Source organism: Monodon monoceros, unplaced genomic scaffold (assembly GCF_005190385.1).
Source record: "Monodon monoceros isolate NGI ecotype Baffin Bay Population unplaced genomic scaffold, NGI_Narwhal_1 Super_Scaffold_18, whole genome shotgun sequence".
NCBI classification, from domain to species: domain Eukaryota; kingdom Metazoa; phylum Chordata; class Mammalia; order Artiodactyla; family Monodontidae; genus Monodon; species Monodon monoceros.
In genome coordinates, this window is record NW_021703774.1 from 128,314,342 (window position 1) to 128,335,407 (window position 21,066).

Consider the following 21,066-nt stretch of genomic DNA (forward strand, 5'->3'; position numbering starts at 1 on the left):
AAAGAAAAGAAAAGAAAAGAAAAGAAAAGAAAAGAAAAGAAAAGAAAAGAAAGAAAGAAAGAAAGAAAGAAAGAAGCTTTCATTTAAAAAATAAAAATAAACAAATAAATAACACTCCACCCTGAATAACTCAGTGACTCTGTCTACCAGTACCAATGACTTCTTTTAAAACGCATCTCTTCTAGAAGCAATCTATTAATCATTTCCCTGTGGGTGGGTTGCTGGCTTATGCTGAACAGGGGCTGTAGAGACAAATGATTATGAGCTAGGCTTCTGAAATCAGACTTCTCAATCCAAATCCTGGCCCTGCTACTTCTGGCCATGGGAAGACTGTTAACCTCTCAGCTTCCCCATCTTTATATGGTTCTAACAATATTATCTACACATAAAGCTTCATGTACAATGCCAGCACATAGTAAGGAAGCGATAACATCTCACTTATTTAACATCTCTGTGCCAAAGAGGCCACATACTGCCCATTGGTGCCATTTAGTCCTCATAACAACTAAGCAAGTTCAGTGTTATTAGTCTCATGTACAGTTAGGGAAAAGGTGGTTCAGAAGGGTCAGATTTGACCAGGTCTTTGCAGCTACTAAGTAGAAAAGATGAAATTCCAGCTTGGGGCTGTTTAACACCAAAGCCTGTGTTCCTATCACTATTGCAAGCTTCTCATCTGCTTTAAATATTTTATTTTGTACTTGTATAAAGACAAGTGCAAAATAAAACTTGGGATTTTCCATATGGCATCAATTCTGTTGAAATACTGTCTCCTCAGCTCCACAGCAAAAAACTCGAGGGCATGAGCCAATCATTTTATAGACAGTGAACAGACAAGTGTTGAAGTAAAAATTGAAGCCTTAGGCTTTAGAGGTGGGGTGATGATCTATGGGTCTCAGCTGCTAGTGTTGGTACCTGATTAGGGGTTTGCACGACACAAAGCATGATGGGGAGGCCCTCTCCCCACCAGATATAAAGTCTTCCTTAATTCCACTTGTTATTCTTATCTCCTTCTTTCCTTCCTTTCACCTTTTCAGTCCTCTTTCTGTGTACCCATATGATTCACTGAATTATTTTTTTCTACAGGAGCAGAAATAGAACAACATTATATACAAGTGATAAATTGATGTTTAAAATAAAAAGTGTTCAATCCAAGAAAACAGATTAATTTCTCCTAATGGCAGACCTGAGACTCATTTATAGATGAACAAGACTGACATATAATAAAAAAGTAATTTCCTCTTGGTAGTTGTGTGACTTTCACTGGGACAATAGGAATTTGAGTAAGATGGTCTGTTTACTTACCGCCTGAGGTAAGACCAATAGTGTCCCCTAGAAACTCTAAATTACTCATTTTACTTGCCAACTCTAGAGCCAGAGAAGAATTTGATCAGTGAGTTGGAGAGTTTCTCAAACAATGGGTTTTCCCTAAGCAGAAGGGTAAGGCAGGATTTCAGAGATGTAGGAAAATCTTCTGCTTAAAAACTTCTCCCTCACCAGTCTATATCTGAAACATGTTTAACTTGAAAAAAACTTCTTTATTCCACAATTAAGGACAAGTAAAAAAAAATAGAGAGCCAGGAAGAAGTAGCTGGCTAGCCAATTCATCATATTGTTTAAGGAACCACTGTCTTAATGTCCGCATTCCTAAAAGAATAAGTATTTATTTATTTTAAGATATAGATAAAATATGCACATGGTATTAGATTCAAAACAGTATACACTGAGAAGTTTCTCTCCAGCACCTGTCCTTCACTCAATTTCCCTAATCAGAAACATACAGTATTAAGTTTCTTGTGTATTTTTACAGAGTTAGTCTATATATCTATATTTGGAAAGTACTAAGGGCACGAAATACTTGAAGGTCGTGCCTTCTTTTATCTGCTACCTACTTTGTTTCATGAAATTCTACTGGAGCCAGGTAAACATCACCTCTTCTATGAAACCTTCTTTGACTCTCTTCCCTGGTAGAGTGGACCAACCTGTCCTGTGGGTCACTACTATATCTTAGCATTATTGAACTCACAGTATCACGATAGCTTGTTCATGGATCTAGCTCCTCTACCACCTCCTGCCCTCAGTGGAACCCTTCCAGACAGGAACTGTTCCCAACTCCTCCTTGTATCCTGGTGCTGAGCAGGATACGTGTTTGCTCATGTATCCTGCTCAATAAATGTTTGCTAAATGATCATCAAGAAATTTGCTGGAGATAGAAAAAGGCATCAAAATGACCCAGAAAGAGGAAGCTGGCAGGGTTAGTATGTCATAATCTTACCGTAATCAAAACAAGTTTCTGATGGTAAAAGTGATATACAACCAAAATACCCATCACACATGGATATTAAATCCATCTGAATTTCCAGAGGATTTACTTTAGCTTGGAGAGCAATTTTTAAAGGCCAAGTACGAGGGATTAATTATCATGGAGCCCCACAAAAATCACAAACACCTCCAGGGGGATTTAAACTCTGAATTGCTGGAAAAGAATTTCACAACACGTGGTAATGTATCCTTAGACAGTGTCAGAGTCATCAGACACTTCAGCCCATCAATCACCATTTTCTTTACTGTTCAAGCTGCCAACAAGTAGATAGAGTAACTCATAAACACACCAATCATTCAGCAAAAGGAAATTTTATTGCTGTCACAATAGGCCTATAACACTTTAAGAAGCCATGTGTTAGAAAAATTAACTAAGGATGCTCCTGTGGACCGAAGGATACCAATAAGCAGTGTGGGTGAATTATTTCCACAGAAAGAGATTTTATAGTTTTCATTTCTAGATATTCAGTGGATTGTTTTAACAAGCATTTTAGGGCAAACCTTTGATAAAGAATTATATAATAGACATTATTATAAAGGACTACGTATATATGGCTTAATTTTACTGCTTGAAGGCACATTTTACTTAATTTGGATTGCTCTGGAATTAAATCCAATTTTTGTCCTACTCATAAAAGCCCCCGCACCCACTCCTAAGCGTCATTTTAACCACATAAAAGTTTCCCATTAAATTTCACATTTAGGTGGAAAACATATTTACTGATGATCCAAAAAGAGTGTTACATCCTGTTTTCCTGCTTTACAGGAAAAAAAATCCCTCCTAACAAGAAAGACCTATGAGGACTAAAAGAAGAATTTAAAATGTTATATATAAAACGGGCATTTTTTTGTCCCTGTGGAAGAAACTGTGGTTCAGATCTGCAGCCTTACAGGATTAATGCTACTTTTAAACGTCATTTAATAAAGCTCCCCTCTATGGCTGTCACTGCTCAGAAATCACACAGACATGTCTTCTATACAGTAGACCACTTTCTCAGCAGGAAAGCCAAATCAATAAGAGGTGATAATACAGTGGGGGTAGTAAAATGTGCAAACCAAAACTACATTCAACTCTACGCTGAAAAACACATGTAGATGTATTAAGTTACTGATTTGTGATGTCTACCGCCATTAGACAGTTTAAAAAGAAAGTGTGGGTTACAACTGCTAAAGTATATCTCACTTTTAGCAAAGTTGAAGGGCTCCAAACTGTATTTATATAAATAAATGGAGTGTCTTAGAATATGCTTTTTTTTCTATCCCAAATCCTTTGTGACCACATCTTTAAAAACCTAGCTTCCCTATTATATTTCAATTAGAATGTGATTTGCACTTTGATGCAAAAAGTGGTTTGAAAAAAAAAAAAAAGGCAGTAGGGTGTGGAAGAAGGACCCAGGACTAGGAGTGAGAGGGGTTCAATTTTCTGACAGCTCTGCAGTAGCCAATTCTACAAGGGGTTCTGCATGAACCCCTTTGTTCATGATACTTATCATCACCAGTAAAGCACAGAGCTGAACTGTGTGACTTCGAAAGTCATTCTAGCTCCAAAACTTTAGACCTTGATGAACCCATACCGTGCGCAGAGCAAAGCAGAGAAAGCCTCTGTTTTACACAGACGCTTAGGCCCCGCCTAGGAATAAGACCTCCTTCTATTATTTTTTTTTTTAATTTATTTTACTTATTTATCTTTGGCTGCGTTAGGTCTTCGTTCCTGCGTGGGCTTTCTCTAGTTGTGGTGAGCGGGGGCTACTCTTTGTTGCGGTGTGTGGGGTTCACATTTCAGTGGCTTCTCTCGTTGTGGAGCACGGGCTCTAGGTGAGCGGGATCAGTAGTTGTGGCACATGGGCTCAGTAGTTGTGGCTCGCAGGCACTAGAGCACAGGGTCAGTAGTTGTGGCACACGGGCTTAGTTGCTCCGCAGCATGTGGGATCTTCCCAGACCAGGGCTTGAACCCGTGTCCCCTGTATTGGCAGGCGGGTTCCTAACCACCGTGCCACCAGGGAAGCCCAAGACCTCCTTCCAAATGACAGACCAGAAGAATAGCAACTCTCATAGGCTAAGAGAGATCAGAAAGATATGGGGGCTGGGTCGGACGGTATTAGTTATCTTTTGCTGCAAAATGTAGTGGCTTAAAACCATTTGTTTGTTCATAATTCTGTAGGGTGGCACTCTGGGCTGGCCTCAGCAGGGCAGTTCTTGTGTTCTACGTTGTGTCAGTTGGGCTCTCCTATGAGGTTGCAGTTACGTTGGCGGGGGCCTCAGCTGGGATGGCTGGGTCCCTCTCCCTCTCCCTCCAAGTGCTCTCTCCGTATGGTGTATGTCATCCTCCAGGAGAACACTCCCGGCTTGTTCTCAAGGTGGCAGTATTTCAAGAGGACAAGAGCTAAGCTGTAAGCCCTCTCGAAGCCACACAATGCCACTTTCACTACTATTGGTCAAAGCAAGTCAATGGGTCAGCTCAGATTCGAGGAATCTGAAAAAACTGCACAAAATTTATGGTCAATTTTTTTTTTTTTTTTTGCGGTACACGGGCCTCTCACTGTTGTGGCCTCTCCTGTTGCGGAGCACAGGCTCTGGACGCGCAGGCTCAGCGGCCATGGCTCACAGGCCCAGCCACTCCGCGGCATGTGGGATCCTCCCGGACCGGGGCACGAACCCGTAACCCCTGCATCGGCAGGCGGACTCTCAACCACTGCGCCACCAGGGAAGCCCTATGGTCAATTTTAATCTACTACAGATTTTATCAAGTCAGCCAGAGGAATCTTCCAGCCTGTCAACAATGGAAGGCAGCAACACATGGTGGGAATGGTACTGGCTATGGCCACATAAACCTGTGTTCAGATTTTAGCTCTAACACTTATAGGTTTGTGATATTTCTATCACAACTTATTATTTCTATTAAGTTAACACTGTCGGAACCAGTGTTTCTGTCTCTGTAAAACAGAACTCAGAAATCCTACCTGTTAGAGTTTGAGGATGAAATAAGATTATATATGTAATGTCAAACAAAGTGTCAGCCAAAGAGATTTTAAATAACTGCTAATGAGGGCTCCCAATACATATATATCTAAGGTTTAAGAGGCACATGTGGCACATAAAGGAAGGAATACATATATGTCAGAGTGATCAAAATTCACAACTCTAAGGATGAATGACACCAGTCTTGGTCCATTTTTTTTTATTTCTAATTTTCCTGTTACAATGCTGATCCTACAATATAACTGATTGCTTCTTTTCAAGAAAGATTATGCAACAAGGACATTTTAGGTTATTTTTTCTCAAGTCATGGACAGGTCAGGGCTAAGTCCAATAGACCATCCAGATGCCAACAAGATGTAAACCAGACTACAAGAGTCCTGTTCCCAAATATTTTGATTTTTCTGTTTCAATCAAGTTGAAACATATTGTTTGTGGATTCTGTATTTGCAAATTCCCCTGCTTCCCCAAATCAATGCTCTTGGTGCATTCATGGTAATTTGCAGACATGAGCAGAGTGGTGAAAAATTTGAGTTGCTTGATTCACTTGTTCCTAGCTGAGGTAGAACAAGGCAACATTATGCTTTCTTGTTTCAACTCTCATACTGGAAACAAGCTTCCCTTAAAGGGTCTTCTTAGTGCCACATGTTTCACATTTTTGTGCTGTTATGTGCCTTACCGAGAAATTACATGTGGTAGACAACCTTCATTCGATTATGAGTTATAGAGCTGTTGGCCATTCAATGTTAATGAATCAACAATATGTACTGAATAAAGTACCTTTAATCAGAAACACACATAAAACAAGGTTATATATTTATCCTCGGTTAAAAATGTTGTGACCAGAGGTTTGGAGGAGGAATCTAACCCTGTCTTTCCTCTAGAAGCAATGGTTTAGTATTCATTAATTCAGTGTTTGCTGCAACTTTATATAACATAATTACCATGAATAAGAACTGACTGTACTTCCTCTTGTTGCTTTTCCCTGGTGTTACTTGACTACAACAAAACTGGGAAAACTAATGTGAAAGCTGATAAAGGTAGAAATGCAGACATATGCTATCTGTAATAGAGATAGCAGGACTCATGTGGCCAAAGGCAGCTCTTGGCTGTCCTTGGTACACTGAGGCAGTGGGTTGATTAACCCAGGGTGAGAAGAATCAACGCATTTTTCTTATGCTGTGGCATGTGTTATTATGCTTATACTCAATGTGTTTTGTGGATCTATATTTTTTGAACCAATTACAAAGGTAAAATGCAAAGATGATCCAAGACAAGTTGCAAAGTAGCTAATCTTCCCTGCTTTCAGACCAAGAACCTTTTCCCCCTTCTTTGATGCAAGAAGTATTTGGCATACCCTCATCGATTCACAAGAAGCAAAAGGTTAAGAGGTTACTTTCAATATTTCATAAGAACATGCAGGACCCGAGGCAGAATGTAGTCAATAATTATCTTATTTCCTTTGTTCTAAGATGATTTTTTTCTCATTTAACAATTTTATAATTTGGAGTACATTTAATGTACTGCTTTCCCACCGTGAATACAATAAGATTATTACTTAAGAAGAAGTATAGTATTTATCAAATTGATGTAGTTTTGCTTGCCAACTTCATAGATTGAGTATATAATTGTTTCTGTTCAGAAAACCTGAAGGGGCTATAGTTATAGAAGGGAAGTCAGCAAGAGTCAAAGGACCTTATCTATCATACTGGGAATCACAGTTTTTAAAATCTGGATTCTCTATGCTGCTCCCTTTTAAACAGAGTTCACAACACAGATTTTCTAAGAATCTCAGAACACAGTCAAGACTCCAATTAATCCCCATAAAACTCTGCTACAAAAGAAACAGAGTCTATATATATCCTAATCTCAATTTATTCATCTATTCTAATATGCTTGGGGTAGGGTATGAAGACTTGCACCTACCAAACACTTCAAAGAGAAGGAAAATGGATCACAGTGTTCAGTACCTATAATTTTGGAATACTGAAATATTCTCACGTAATAAACTATAGATAACATAAATAAGCATTAAATCAGCAATAGACATAGAGGCTCTTTTGACATAAAAGTAAAAGTAAGGATTAGGGACTTCCCTGGTGGCGCAGTGGTTAGGAATCCGCCTGCCAATGCAGGGGACATGGGTTCAAGTCTTGTCTGAGAAGATCCCACATGTCGTGGAGCAACTAAGCCCGTGCACCACAACTACTGAGCCTGCGCTCTAGAGCCTGTGAGCCACAACTACTGAAGCCCACACGCCTAGAGCCTGTGCTCCTCAACAAAGACAAGCCATCCCAGTGAGAAGCCCGTGCACCCCAACGAAGTGTAGCCCCCGCTCGCCGCAACTAGGGAAAGCCCGTGTGCAGCAACAAAGACCCAACGCGGCCAAAAAAAAATATATAAATTTTTTTAAAAAGTAAGGATTAAATGATCAGTTACACAGGAAGCAATATCTGTGTGTGTGTGTGTGTGTGTGTGTGTGTGTCAAAGTAATGGACTAGATGAGCTATCCTAAAACTCAAACTCAGGGATTGCAAATTCTTGCACACTATCTATATGTAACTAAAATGTGGAACGAAAATCACAGCAATAAAACAGCTAATATAAGAATTGCTCTGAGGGCTTCCCTGGTGGCACAGTGGTTAAGAATCCTCCTGCCAATGCAGGGGACACGGGTTTGAGCTCTGGTCCAGGAAGATCCCACATGCCGCGGAGCAACTAAGCCCGTGCGCCACAACTACTGATCCTGCTCTCTAGAGCCCATGAGCCACAACTACTGAGCCCACGTGCCACAATTACTGAAGCCCGTGTGCCTAGAGCTTGTGTTCCACAACAAGAGAAGCCACCGCAATGAGCGCACCACAACGAAGAGTAGCCCCCGCCTGCCGCAACTAGAGAAAGCCCGTGTGCAGTCACGAAGGCCCAACGTGGCCAAAAAAAAGAAAAATTGCTCTGAATATATAAAAATGTTTCACATTTTAAGACTTTGAAAAGCTTTCTCTTCAAGCTCAGAAAAGAAACTGTTTTATATTTACTTAAAATGGAGTTCCTCTGCCAAGTCTGATTTAGCAAAAAGTTGATACTTATCAATATGAATATTATTTTTCATACTGAAATATAGGTTTAAGGAAATGGGATAATATTTGCATTATAGTTTATAAGTCCCTATGGTTCCATCTGGTACTTATTTATCTAAATTTTACTCAGCTTGCATAATATTTTTGCTTACAGTCATATCCTTTAAGATCAGAAATGCCCAAATCTGGAAATTCAGAGGTACTATTCGTTAACATTCTTTCAGTGTGATTCATGGACTTTTTGCAAACTCTGCTTTGATTTAAAATAAAACTAAGGTAATAAGATGTTTTGTATAAAAATATATGACTTAAGCAATAACAGTAAAAGGAACTTGGCTTTGGGGGTTTACACGCCAAAGCAAACCACGCTCCTCATGAAACAGACTGTGCAAAGTTCATTTGAAGGAGAACAGCAAGATAAAACACTTAATCAAATGTAAAATAGTTTTCTACTCTGCTTACTTTAAAAAACATCAAGTGCTTTAAGTTGCCACAGTCCTACAGTTAAATGCTCAGAAGCTGTAACAGCTAAACAATGGTATGTAGCATGGTGAAGTGTTATATCAGGTCACTTCAGAACCTGACACATGGTTATAGCTAAAGGACAGATATTCTTCACGTCAATTTCTAGATGGAAGTACTTCGCCACATAGTGTCCAAATGGGAGAGTCCTTCTATCTTGATGCTTCTTGCTAATGGACCTGCCCTAGAGAACTTCTGTTTAATAAGAATGAATTAAACTGGTACTAAATCAGGTGGTGAAAAAGTTACAGGTGTGCAACTTGGAGAGAAATGACAAGATTCTGAATATGACATTCCCAGGCCTTTTTAATACTACGAATATCTAAATTTTACAATCTATCCAGGGAGCCCACTGACCTCATTTACAACAGGATGGTACCAAGAATATAAAGATAAAACAATTGCCCTAAGTCTAACTGTATTCCTCTTGCAAAGAGATAAGCTTATCTCCGGACCCAGAAGAATACCAGTATAGCAACTAGGACTTATATTTATGAACTTTCCTTTCCAAAAGTGATAACAATTAAAAGCTTCCCTAAAACAAAACAACAGAACAATAATTATGCCTTATTCTCTAGTTTAAAAAACTCAGGACTTTGAAGTTTTAAGAGATTTGTGAGATAGGAAGGCAAAGGGGGTGGGAGGAGAATGAATTTTCTTATACTATCGTTTTGAAAAAGAGATTTATAAATGTAAATGTTGCTCCTTGATTAAAAAACAAAGTCTAATAATAATAATATCCTTGCAGAGTGGCTGCCTGCCTTTGTCAAAATATTTCCTGAGATGGGGCACTCACTATCCCCAGGCAGTTCATGCCATCTTTGGTCAGCTGATGTTAAGGAAGTTCTTCCTTCAAATAATGTGAAACGTGTTTTTCACTGGGCACCTTGGGAGCACCTGAATTGTTCTCATCCTTCATCCACAAGAAGATAACCTTACATGCTTGCAGAAAGTCACTGTTGTCCTTCCTGGTCTTCCCTTTTCCAGTCTGTTCAATTCTACCTGAGATAACGTGGTTCCAACAATGTTCTTGTCAACCACATAATTATGCCCAGAAATGAACAGAATACTCTAGCTATAGCTAAAACCGGTCAGAGAAGCACTCCAGACAGATCTAACAGCATGTGCCAAAGCCTTGCATCAGGTGGGAACAAGGCTCATTAAAGGAACTGCAAAAGGCTGGCATGGCTGGAATTCAGAGTGAGCACAACGAGGCTGGTTAGAGTCCTATTTTTAAGTGTGCAAGGCTCTATATGGGGTACCAAAGACACAAAATAAACAGGTCTGTTCTCAAGAAGCTTAGGGTCTGGTGGGTGAGATGGATAACTCCCTTTCCCAGGTGCAGGTTGACGACACAGAGTGGTAGTGCTAGAAAAGGGGTCCCAACAGTGCGGCTTTTGAGTCAGACTGTCTAATTAAACTCCAACCGGACCAACTGCTAGTGCTGTGTACTTGGAGAAGTTACCTCGCTTACCTGTGTCTCGGTTTCCTCATTTATAAAATGGGGATAATGCTACTACTTCTCCTATAGGATTGTTGTGAAGGTTAAATGAGATGATGTTTATCAATTATGTATTAAGAACAGTAACTGCATCACTTTTTAAAAGTTTGATGCTGAAAAACAAATGGCTAATTATCTAGAAGCAGAGTCATGTTTCTCAATATGCAGGAAACATACTAAAGACACACAGATGAAGGGAGCAAAGGATCTACTTTAAGACGAATGTTTAACGATAATTAATAATAACTGAACTCAGTGTAGACAGGCACTGGGAAAAGTCCTTAATATTCTTTATCTTAATTAATCTCCATGCCAACCTTCCAACCTTAAGAGGTAGATTTGGTGGTCATCACCACTGTTTTACAAAGGAAGAAGCAGATTTAACTCAGAAGGGTTAAGTCTCTTGTCCAAGGTCCCACCACAGTTAAAGTTCTGGGATTCTGATACTGCAGAATCAGCATCATTACTCTGCTATGCTGCCTGTTAGGTTTAATAGAAACACTGGCTATAGTCTGGGACCTTTGACAATGGTACTCAGAGAAAGGAAAATGCAGAGTGAGGGTTCTGGAGCAACTCTCCTCATTCTTTCTTCACTTCATTTGCTCAATCCCAAGAACAGTTCAAGTCTGCCAATATGCTTAAATAAAACATTTAAGTTTTTCTTTCTCTTCTCTAGAATTCCCAAGACTGATAATAGAATAACCCCAATAAATGACACTGGAGAGCTATATTTTAGTTCTTCTGAGGACACTGCAAATAAAACTTCTAGTCAGTAAGCAAACATTTCTGAGAAGGGGGCATTGAGGGATTCCAGGACAGGTGTAAGAAATATGATGCAAGCATCATAAGAGGTAAGAGTCCATGGTCTTCCATTTGGCAGAATATGCCAAGTCTTCTGAGCCACAGGATTTCATGCAAATTACCACTCCAAGACCAAAAAGGGGGCGGGAGGGAGACAGGATGAAAAGACGGCTAGATAGATGGATGGAAGGAAATTTTAAAAATATTAATTAATATACGATCTCTTTTATGTAATGTGCCTTATCTGGTTTCCTGGCTGCGTGCCTCCCTCAAATGCAATTGTTGAAATCCTAGTGCCCCTGCTCAAAGGAGGCAGGGTCTTTGAGAGGTGATAAGGTCATGAGGGCAAAGCCCTCATGAATGGGATGAGTTCCCTTATAAAAGAGGCCCCCTGGGCTTCCCTGGTGGCGCAGTGGTTGAGGGTCCGCCTGCCGATGCAGGGGACACGGGTACGTGCCCCGGTCCGGGAGGATCCCACATGCCGCGGAGTGGCTGGGCCCGTGAGCCATGGCCGCTGAGCCTGAGCGTCCGGAGCCTGTGCTGCGCAACGGGAGAGGCCACAACAGTGAGAGGCCCGCGTACCGCAAAAAAAAAAAAAACACACACACACAAAAAAAAATGCAAAAAAGAAAAGAGGCCCCCTTGCAGAGCTCCCTTGCTCCTTTCACCATGGAAGAATACAAGAAACCTGCAACTTAGAAGAGGGCCTTCATCCGACCATGCTGGCACCCTGATCTTGGACTTCCAGCCTCCAGAACTGTGAGAAATAAATTTCTGTTGTTGTAAGCCACTCAGTCTGTGGTATTTTGTTACAGCAGCCTGAACAGACTAAGACACCTGCTTACAAGAAACACATAAAAATTAGCCTGTATTAATTAAATCTAGAAAGTTCATACTACAGATTTACTTTTTTCCACTTTCCAGAGAAATTCCCTATTTTAACAGTCCCTATTAGGATTTTTCATTGGTTGATCCCCTATATAGACCACAAACATTAAAGGCACTAGAATCAACTTAAATGAGTGTGTGAGCTCTTTAAGGGCAGGGTTATTTCATTCAATTTGGTATCCTCAGCAGTAAGCAAAGGGCAGCCTTTGAGCAAACACATGCTTCCTATCAGAGGAGCCACACTTACCAAAAGCAGACCTGGGGACACATCATATGGTTAAAACAACAGAAGAAAAGGTTGTCATTGAGGATTGGGTCCAGGTGTGCTCCTCAACCTTCCCAAGGGGGTCACCCTCAGCATTACCTTGGTATTTTAAGAGGTCTATTTAGACCTCTTAAACCTCTTAGACTGGGTGCAAATACAATGAGATGCTAAGTGAGATCGCCCTCTGTGATCTCAGAAACCACCTGTCTTGGATCCAGAGAAACTATTTATAGCAGATAGAACTGATGTGGTATCAAGACCAAGTCCCAGAGGCTTAATTCCTCTAAAGATGGCAAAAAAAAATCTGTTGGACACACAACAAAGAGGGCACAGAAACCCTAATTGGGCGCGGGGAAGGGGGCGGTGGTTTGGGGCAAATGCTTAAGAAGGATCACCAGCCCTTAGAATGTGCTCTTTCCCAGCACCAGAGCTAAAATAAGGATGCATATCAGGATGCAAATAAGCAAGTGCAAAGGTGCTTCTGTCAGTGGATCTCAACATTGTCCACGATTTCCTTTAATATGCTCTCATCTTTGTTTGCTAACTTCCTGCTGGCTGGATGCACTCCCAGGACCTGATTGGATAAAGTGACCTGGAGTGTCAATTAGGCTATGTGTCCCATATCAGAATTTGGAGCCAGGCGGGGGGGAAAGGAAAAAAGAAAGACCCTCACTGTGGTAAACAATGGTTTTATTTGTTAAAGCACCTTCCACCCACCTCCTATTCAGCCTCACCAAAATATCATGCCTATATACTGTGAGTCTAACTTACAGCTTTTGATGAGGTACCTGAGGTTAGGAAATAAAAGCTGTGCCTCATTTCTCATTTTTAAGTGGTGCTTATCCTTCCAAGGACAATGGGATTTGCAGTCTCAAAAGGCAGAACCATATATTATGAACCTCAAGATGCTCTTAAAGAATATTTTTTGGCTGCCTCATGGTAGCAAGAGAAGCAGAGCACAGTATTTCTCAAACAGCCTCTCATGCAGGATGCAGAAGGTGATGTCAAGCAGTCCCCTCAAGCAGTCCCCTCAAGCTGGTGGCCAGCAGCACAAATGTACACAGTATTAAAGACCCAAGAGCAGACAAGGCACATCTAACCAACCCACACAAAGCAAAAATCAAATCGATAACAACGAAAGGAAAAAAAAAAAAATCAGCCAACAAACTCATTCAGCTAGGCCAGACATGCTGATTAAAGTCTTCCAATTCCCTCCGGGAAATCTAATCCTCTCTTATTTTAACCAGTTATTAAGAGACTTATATTTACAACAAATAAATCAGAGGGTGACTTTTTCTTTATGAAAGAATTCACTGAAGAATTTCCTTAAAGCGTAATTTCTCTGGTTCATTTCAAACAGAACTTTATACAAATTCAATTTATTTACTATTCAAGAACATCTCTTTGGGAAAACGAGGCAACAGGCTATGGGAGGCAGACATCTCTAATGTTCAAGGTCAACCAGCAGTCTCTGAAAACTACCCCGATGGCCTTCGTAGAACCATGATATATATGTATATACAGAAAATCTTCTACTGTTTACAAAGTCTCTGATCCTCACCACAACCAAGTGAGTTGGGATTATTGGGCTTACTTAGTATATGTGGAAACTGAGGCTTGGAGAAGGTACATGTCTTGTGCAGTTGCTTACCATGTACTAGGCACCAGGCTAAGGTCATCTCTTTGATCCTCTTGGTAACTCTACAAGGTATTACAGTCCCCTTTAATAGGTCAGGAAATTGAGAGGTTAAGGAACCTGCCCCAGCTGGGAATGGTAGAGAGGAAGTATGGCTGAGAGCTAAAGGAGAGGGATGGTCAGCCATCAGCTCCCAGATCAGCTGAGGAGAGATCATGGAGGCTGGAGAAGCAAGGGAAGATGTGGGGCGGGGGCTGGAGGAGGTACAGAATCTTGATGGGTGGGTAGGTGGTGCAAGAAGAGAGCAGTTTGAGGGGAGGTGAGAGAGTCTAAGAGGCTGGGATGCATGTGGGTCTGGGTAACACTGGTCTGGTCCTCTACTGGTGGTATATTACCTCCTGGTACAGTAGGAGCTTGCTGGATGGCTGAAGTGATTCTATGAACTGTTCAAAGGCCAGATCACATATAATTAGAAGGCATTATTAAAAACACAATTTGAAAATATAACCTAGACCAAATCACTTGAAGGGAAGCTTCTAAGGAAGAGTTTGCCCCTTTCCTCAATGACAAAGGCTGAACAGAGAGCATTCCAAGCCAGACAGCAAACAAAGTAGAAAAGTTCTGGGACCTTAAGGAGCCAAAGACCCATGAAAGGGCTGGGAGCTAAAACTGGCTGAGCTGGCTGACTCCAGGTGTTCCCAGTTCCACCCAACCTGATGAAAACGTCACAGTGCACGCTGGACGCTACACACAGCAGTTCCTGCCTGCACAGGCCAAGGCAGAGTAATTCAGGAAATAAATTATTCTGAACCCTGGAGAAAAGTTTTAACAATACTTTAATTGAGCTGAAGGAAATAAAATCCTTTAATAAATAAACACCAGCCTCTGCACACATTCAGGTTCAGGTGGCTCACTAGTAGGGTCAAACTAAACATAGGATTCTCTAGATCGGTCCGGATAGCAGGAGAGAGGAGGAACATGACAAGGAAACATGTAGAAGGCAGTAAGACCCTGGTTTCTGCAGCCTATGCTGTTCTTGAGTTGCCTAGTGCCTTAGGGGACTAATATTCATTACAGGAAAATAGAACAGGATTCCCTGCTCCCTCCAACAGTACTAACACAGAAACATATTTCTGTCAAAAATGGAAAGAATTATTTTATTGATACTATACTTGTTTTAACTGTAAATATGGCATATACGGTTTACTTCTTACCAAATAAAATGAGCAAAAGAAATACCAAACTGTTCATTTAAAAGCATATTCATTAGTAAGAATGGTTGTCTCTAGGAGGCCCTGGTTGGGATCGGGGGTGGGGTTGAAGGGCAAGGCTAGGGCAAAAGGATAGGAGGGAGATTTACCGTTCACTTTATATCCTCTGTGTCAGTTTAGCTTTGAATAATGTGCATGTATTACTTATTCAAGTAATACATGCACATTGATTAATCACATTTTTGTAAATCAAAACCCAGGAACTTTTACATTTTAATGGCACTGTTGATCAGTGACAATCAAAATACTGAATAATCATAGATCCATAATTCAAGTAAAAATTAACGTTCTAGACCAATTAAAAAAAATTACGAGTAGACGTGAACATGGTCAAAATGAAGCCAAGCCGGGCTTCCCTGGTGGCGCAGTGGTTGAGAGTCCGCCTGCCGATGCAGGGGACACGGGTTTGTGCCCCGGTCCGGGAAGATCCCACATGCCACGGAACGGCTGGGCCCGTGAGCCATGGCCGCTGAGCCTGTGCGTCCAGAGCCTGTGCTCCGCAATGGGAGAGGCCACAACAGTGAGAGGCCTGCGTACCGAAATAAATAAATAAATAAATAAATAAATAAAATAAAGCCAAGCCTAAATTTTGGGAGTGGAGTAAGTGATGTACACTTTTATGTAGCAGTCCACTATATAATAATGATGATAATGATCATAATAACAATAGTTCATATACTTACGTACTATGAAAAAGCGAAGTCTTCCACAGAAGTGACCCAAGGCCATAATAAGGCTCAGCATCTAACTCTGTGCCAGTGGATATAGTTCACTTCTAGAAACTTACCAAGGGTGTGTCTTTTCCTCCCACAATGCTGAGACCAAGCCCTGAACGCCCCTTGGATATTTCTATAATCATTTCCTGGCCAGGAACAATGGGACACGTGGCAGGGTCCACTGACATAGGAGCATGGAAACCACCTGAAGAAGGAGAGAACACAAGAATGACTGGCAAGTAGGAGATGCAGCTCTGCTTGCACACTCCACTGCTCGGGGAGTGCAGCGTTTACATGTGTTTATCTTTTCCTCCCAAGCACCATGAAATGAAAAGCTGGGTCACTACTGCCCATTCACCCGGGGATGAAACATGATGGTCCTATGACACTTTTGAGATTATAACAATAGCTACCACCAACCCACACGATCAACCATTTTAGTTATACTTGAAATTTTTTAAATCTTAATATATACCATGAAAACTGGTATGGAAAAATTTAAGTTGATTAAATGATTAAGTACATATAGGTAGATGTTATAATGAGAATAAAGACTGGTATAAATGCTGAGCTACAGTTATAAAATACTAATTAAGAAATAGTGCTTAAGTACTTTCAATTAGAGCATATCATATGAATTAAAATGTATAAAGTATCTAATCAATAAAGTATGGCACAACTGAAAATAACAATCACCTAAAAACGATCCCCAAATATAAATATACATAGTAAAAAAAAAAAAGTGTTATAAACACAACACTGTAGAATTAATTGCTGGGTCCATAACTGAAAAGGCTTGTGAAAAGAGTTATTGCTGTTTTACTTTTAAAAATCATTGTTTTAGACTGGGTTTTTCTAAAAACTGGGGGAAAAGAAATATTAACACATATACATCTTCAGTCAAACCTAGCCCACTGAAAAATCCAAACATTCAAAATGTTAGTTTCAAGAGACTCTTATACAAATAATATTTTCTAGAGAACGTCATTTTTTGATAACTAGTCTTGATCATCATGAGCACTGATTCTTACACAGTGATATAATTTGGTAAAGGTCTGATAATAAAGGGCCCCATCTGCTGGTCAGCTGCTGCTAATGCACAGGGGCCAAGCTGAGATCCACAGACCTCTGTAAAAGTTGGGGCCAGTACACTATGGCCCGAGGATCAAGAATGGTTTTTATTTCAGAAGGTTGAAAAACAAAAATCCAAGGAAAAATAACATTTCAACACATGTGAAAATTATATGAAATTTAAATTTTAATGTCTATAAATAAAGTTTTACTGGAACACAGCCCTGCTAATTCATTTACATCTAGTCTACGGCTGCTAACAGCAGAGTTGAGTAGCTGCAACAGAGAGACCACGTGGCCCGCAAGCCTTATATTTACTCCTTGACTCCTTACAGAAGAAGTTTGCTGACACTTGGTAGAAAACAAAAGTACACAGGCCCTAAATAAGCCTGTGAGGGCTCTGCTCTGACTCAGCGATAATCATTGTCTTCAGGACCAAAGGGCACAAGTTTCGGGGTGGTACAGAAGTGGATGTGAGTTCCCAAGACGGAAATTAATAGTGGGTGCAGCTCAGGATCATTCGTCATCAGAAAAATGCACGTAATCATTATCCAGGAGGCTGTCTGAGGAATTAAAGCAACAATGTGCCTGAGGTGCCCAGCCCAGGGACTGGCACTGTGTGGCTTTCATATAGGTACCGCTCCTGACCACGTGGAATTTATTAATCGAATGGCCTCTTGTGTAACAATGACACAACCTCGCAACAATTTAAAAAGGCCATATCAGAAGGCTAGTAAATCGTAAACCTAATTTGACTTGAGATCTTTTGGCAACATATGTATTTCATGCTACGTTGTTCACTAATTTCCAATAAAAACAATGTATGACAGTGTCATAGTTTCATGGATGTTTTAAATAGTTTACACTCCTTATGTAAATCACTAGCTTAGTCTCTTGAGTGAGGAGAGAAAACATAGTAAGAGATACTGGAGAAGGCATTTCTTTCCCTCCTCTGCTTCTGCCTCTGGCTACCCTATAGCCAGTCCTGAGTCAGTCTTGGTATTTATTTCTCTCATAGAATCTGGCCCAAAGCCTGACTCCTACCAAGCCCCCAATCAATGTTTGGTAAGTGGATGGCTGAATGAATACAATTTCCACAGATTAAATTGTGGGATGATTAATTTCTGCTATAGAGGTAAAGATATGGGATATATATTATCAAAACTCAATTGGTCTACATTGGAGTCATCAAACTTTTTTGGTAAGAGGCCACATGGAACTTTACAGGCCATACAGGCTCTGGTGCCGCTACTCAACTCTACCCTTATGGTGTGAAAGCAGCCATAGACAATACCTAAACAAATGAGTATTCCAATAAAATTTTATTTATGGACACTGAAGTCTGAATTTCATATAATTTTCATGAAACATTCTTTTGATTTTTTTCAACCTTTTAAAAATGTGAAAACCATTTTTAGCTTGCAGACCATATAAAAACAGATGGTGGGCCAACTGTGACCCAGGGGTCATAGTTTGCTGACAACATCCATCAAGTATTTTAGTAAAAAATCTAGTGCTTTAGAATAATACCTGCTCATAAATTTTTTATGAGTTAATATTCATGAAAAGATATGTAAAATGCAAATACCATAAAGGTGTCAGGTCTGCTAAATTCATGCAGGGTTATGCTTTACCATTGGTGACTTACATTGCATAAAAGCAAAATGGAAATACTCATTATTCATTTTGAAGGTCTATTTTCAACCATTAGTCAGCATAATTCAATCCAGGAATTCAAAGAGAGAAAGTGATTATCAATTTCTTTAAGCACTGAAAATCAAGTCTTTAAATAGCTTACATCGACATACGCAAGGCTACAATTTGGTTCAATGTGATTTTTAAGAGACATTACTCATGAACTAAACACAATATTTTGGAGAGACTAGAGAATAATCTGCAAGACTCAGATTCAAGTAGCATTTACTGAGGGCCTTTTTTGTGCTACTACTTTTATATTCAATAAGTAATAGGCAATCCCACTAGTGGAGATGAGAAAAAATGATTTTGGAAGTAAAGTGACCTGCCCAAGTCCCAAAGCCCAGGAAGTAGAGCAGGGATGCCAGCCAGGCTTCCTGACTCTTGGTCCAGTGCTCTCTTCAGGACATCACAATCCCTTCTTTTTCTAAGGTTTGATGAGTGGATTCAATTCTGCTCAGAGAAAGACTCATACCATAGCCTGTGAAGTCTGCATCTGCTGAATGGTATGAAGATGGTGCTAAAGGGATCTCTTGTGAACTGAAGGAGACTTTCGTTGAATATTTTTGCTGTTTCATTTGGCTGCCGGCCTACAAAAGAAAGGAAAATTAGATGAACGTCAGAGAGGAGAAAGGTAACAAGAGGAGAAGACTTTAAAATTGGTGTATTGTTACCAAAACAATGGTGCACTCCAATAATGCCTCTTGAAAATTTGGAGTTGGAGAGGTGGCATGGGGAAGTTAGGATGATTTTTGTCCCATTCCCCATGCTTCCCTATTTAACTTTATATCTAAAATGCTTCGGTGAAGGATGGATCAAGGAAGGGAAGAAGGATAGAAGCTATCTTTGTGGTTTGTGTATGAAGCTGGGGCCGGGAAGCATTTTTACATGATGAAATCAGTGTGAAGTCTGTATATCTGTGCTGTGCTTAGTGAAAAACATCTGTGCTGCAGATGTTCTCAGCACATGACACTGCCCAACTTTTCTGGACATATTAACAGAGTCAAAGATGCATGAGGTAGGTTAATTGAGCATTAGGGTTAGGAAGAGACAACAAGCCCAGGTACATCATTACACGTCAATTCACCTAAGAGAATGCTTATTCACCTTTGATTCCCAGTGCCTGGAACATAGTAGGGCCTCAATAAATGTTTGATGAATGAATGAATGAATGCAGAGAGAAAGACTGAAGACATGGAAACTCAGAGTAGGAAATAAATCTGTAATTCATTAAAGGTACAGAGACCTTTGCTGTGCAAGCTTTGGAAAATTAACTTGTAATTCTGAATTTTTGTTGATAATATCTCTAATGAATATTAGTATTAGAAAACTAAGAAAAACCAAAAGGACTCCATGCTTGCTTAACAGGCAGTTAAGAAATATAGGTAGTGACCTGGCCTGCCTTCTGGATTTGTAGTTAGCCAGGAAACCCATCCCCAGCTGGAAGATACAGATAAAGAAACCAAGACACAAATGTCAAGTGACATCTGAAATCATACAGCTAATTAGAGGAAGAAGTAGGACTAAAAGTCGGCATTTGAAGAATGTTGCAAGTTTAAAGTGTTTATCAAACAGTTGCTAGGTTATGATTCTACTGATGTTCTTTTTTTTTTCTCTGTAGTTTTTCTATCACCATCATTTAATAATGACCATTCACTTATTTAAAAAGACTTTTTTGAATATATATTTTCAGTGATTTTAAAAAGAAGAAAGTGAAACAATGACAAACTAGGGGTTACTACGAGAAAACTGAACAATGGAACCACCTAAATATCCAATTACTCTAAAGACCACACTTCCCAGCCTCCTTGAAGCCAGACATGACTACAGACTAGTCTATGATCAATGGAATGTAAACAAACATGAACTGTACAATTTTCAGGTCATTTTCTCAAGGAGAACAATCTTGCCTTTCCCTTCTTTAGACGAAATGTGGATGCAATGGTAATAACTGGAGCAGCAGTCTTAGACCAAAAAAATGGATGCTATAGTTTGAGGATGGTAGAGTAATCAAATAATGGTACAGTAATCAGATAAGAGGTGCTTGGGTCCGTGACACCATGGAGATACCATGTCATCCTCAAACTGATCACAGCCACACCGTTAGGTAAAAGAGAAACTTCTTGCAGCAATTGAACATAATCTTAACTCACAGTACTTATGTCACCTTTCCTTTGTGTAATCTCAAGAAAGAAAATTGATAATAAAGCTAAATGCCAGCTACAGAGCTCTTTTATGAAAAATGGTGTGAATTTTAAAACAGAAAAGCACAAGAGACAGTCATCACTACATCATGACTTTTATTAACAGCAGAGAATGTTTGTTGCT

General features: G+C 40.0%; 1 protein-coding gene across 5 annotated transcripts in view; it reads right to left on the bottom strand.

The window, feature by feature from the left end:
• Positions 1-21,066, bottom strand: part of PATJ (PATJ crumbs cell polarity complex component) — a 353,415-nt gene that overhangs the window by 46,545 nt on the left and 285,804 nt on the right. For all 5 annotated transcript variants that reach the window (XM_029230615.1, XM_029230612.1, XM_029230614.1 and 2 more), the window contains 2 exons: positions 19,214-19,328; positions 16,044-16,177 (listed from right to left, as the gene is read on the bottom strand). In XM_029230615.1, coding sequence (XP_029086448.1) covers positions 16,044-16,177; positions 19,214-19,328 — 249 coding nt within the window. The remainder of the gene's footprint in view (positions 1-16,043; positions 16,178-19,213; positions 19,329-21,066) is intronic.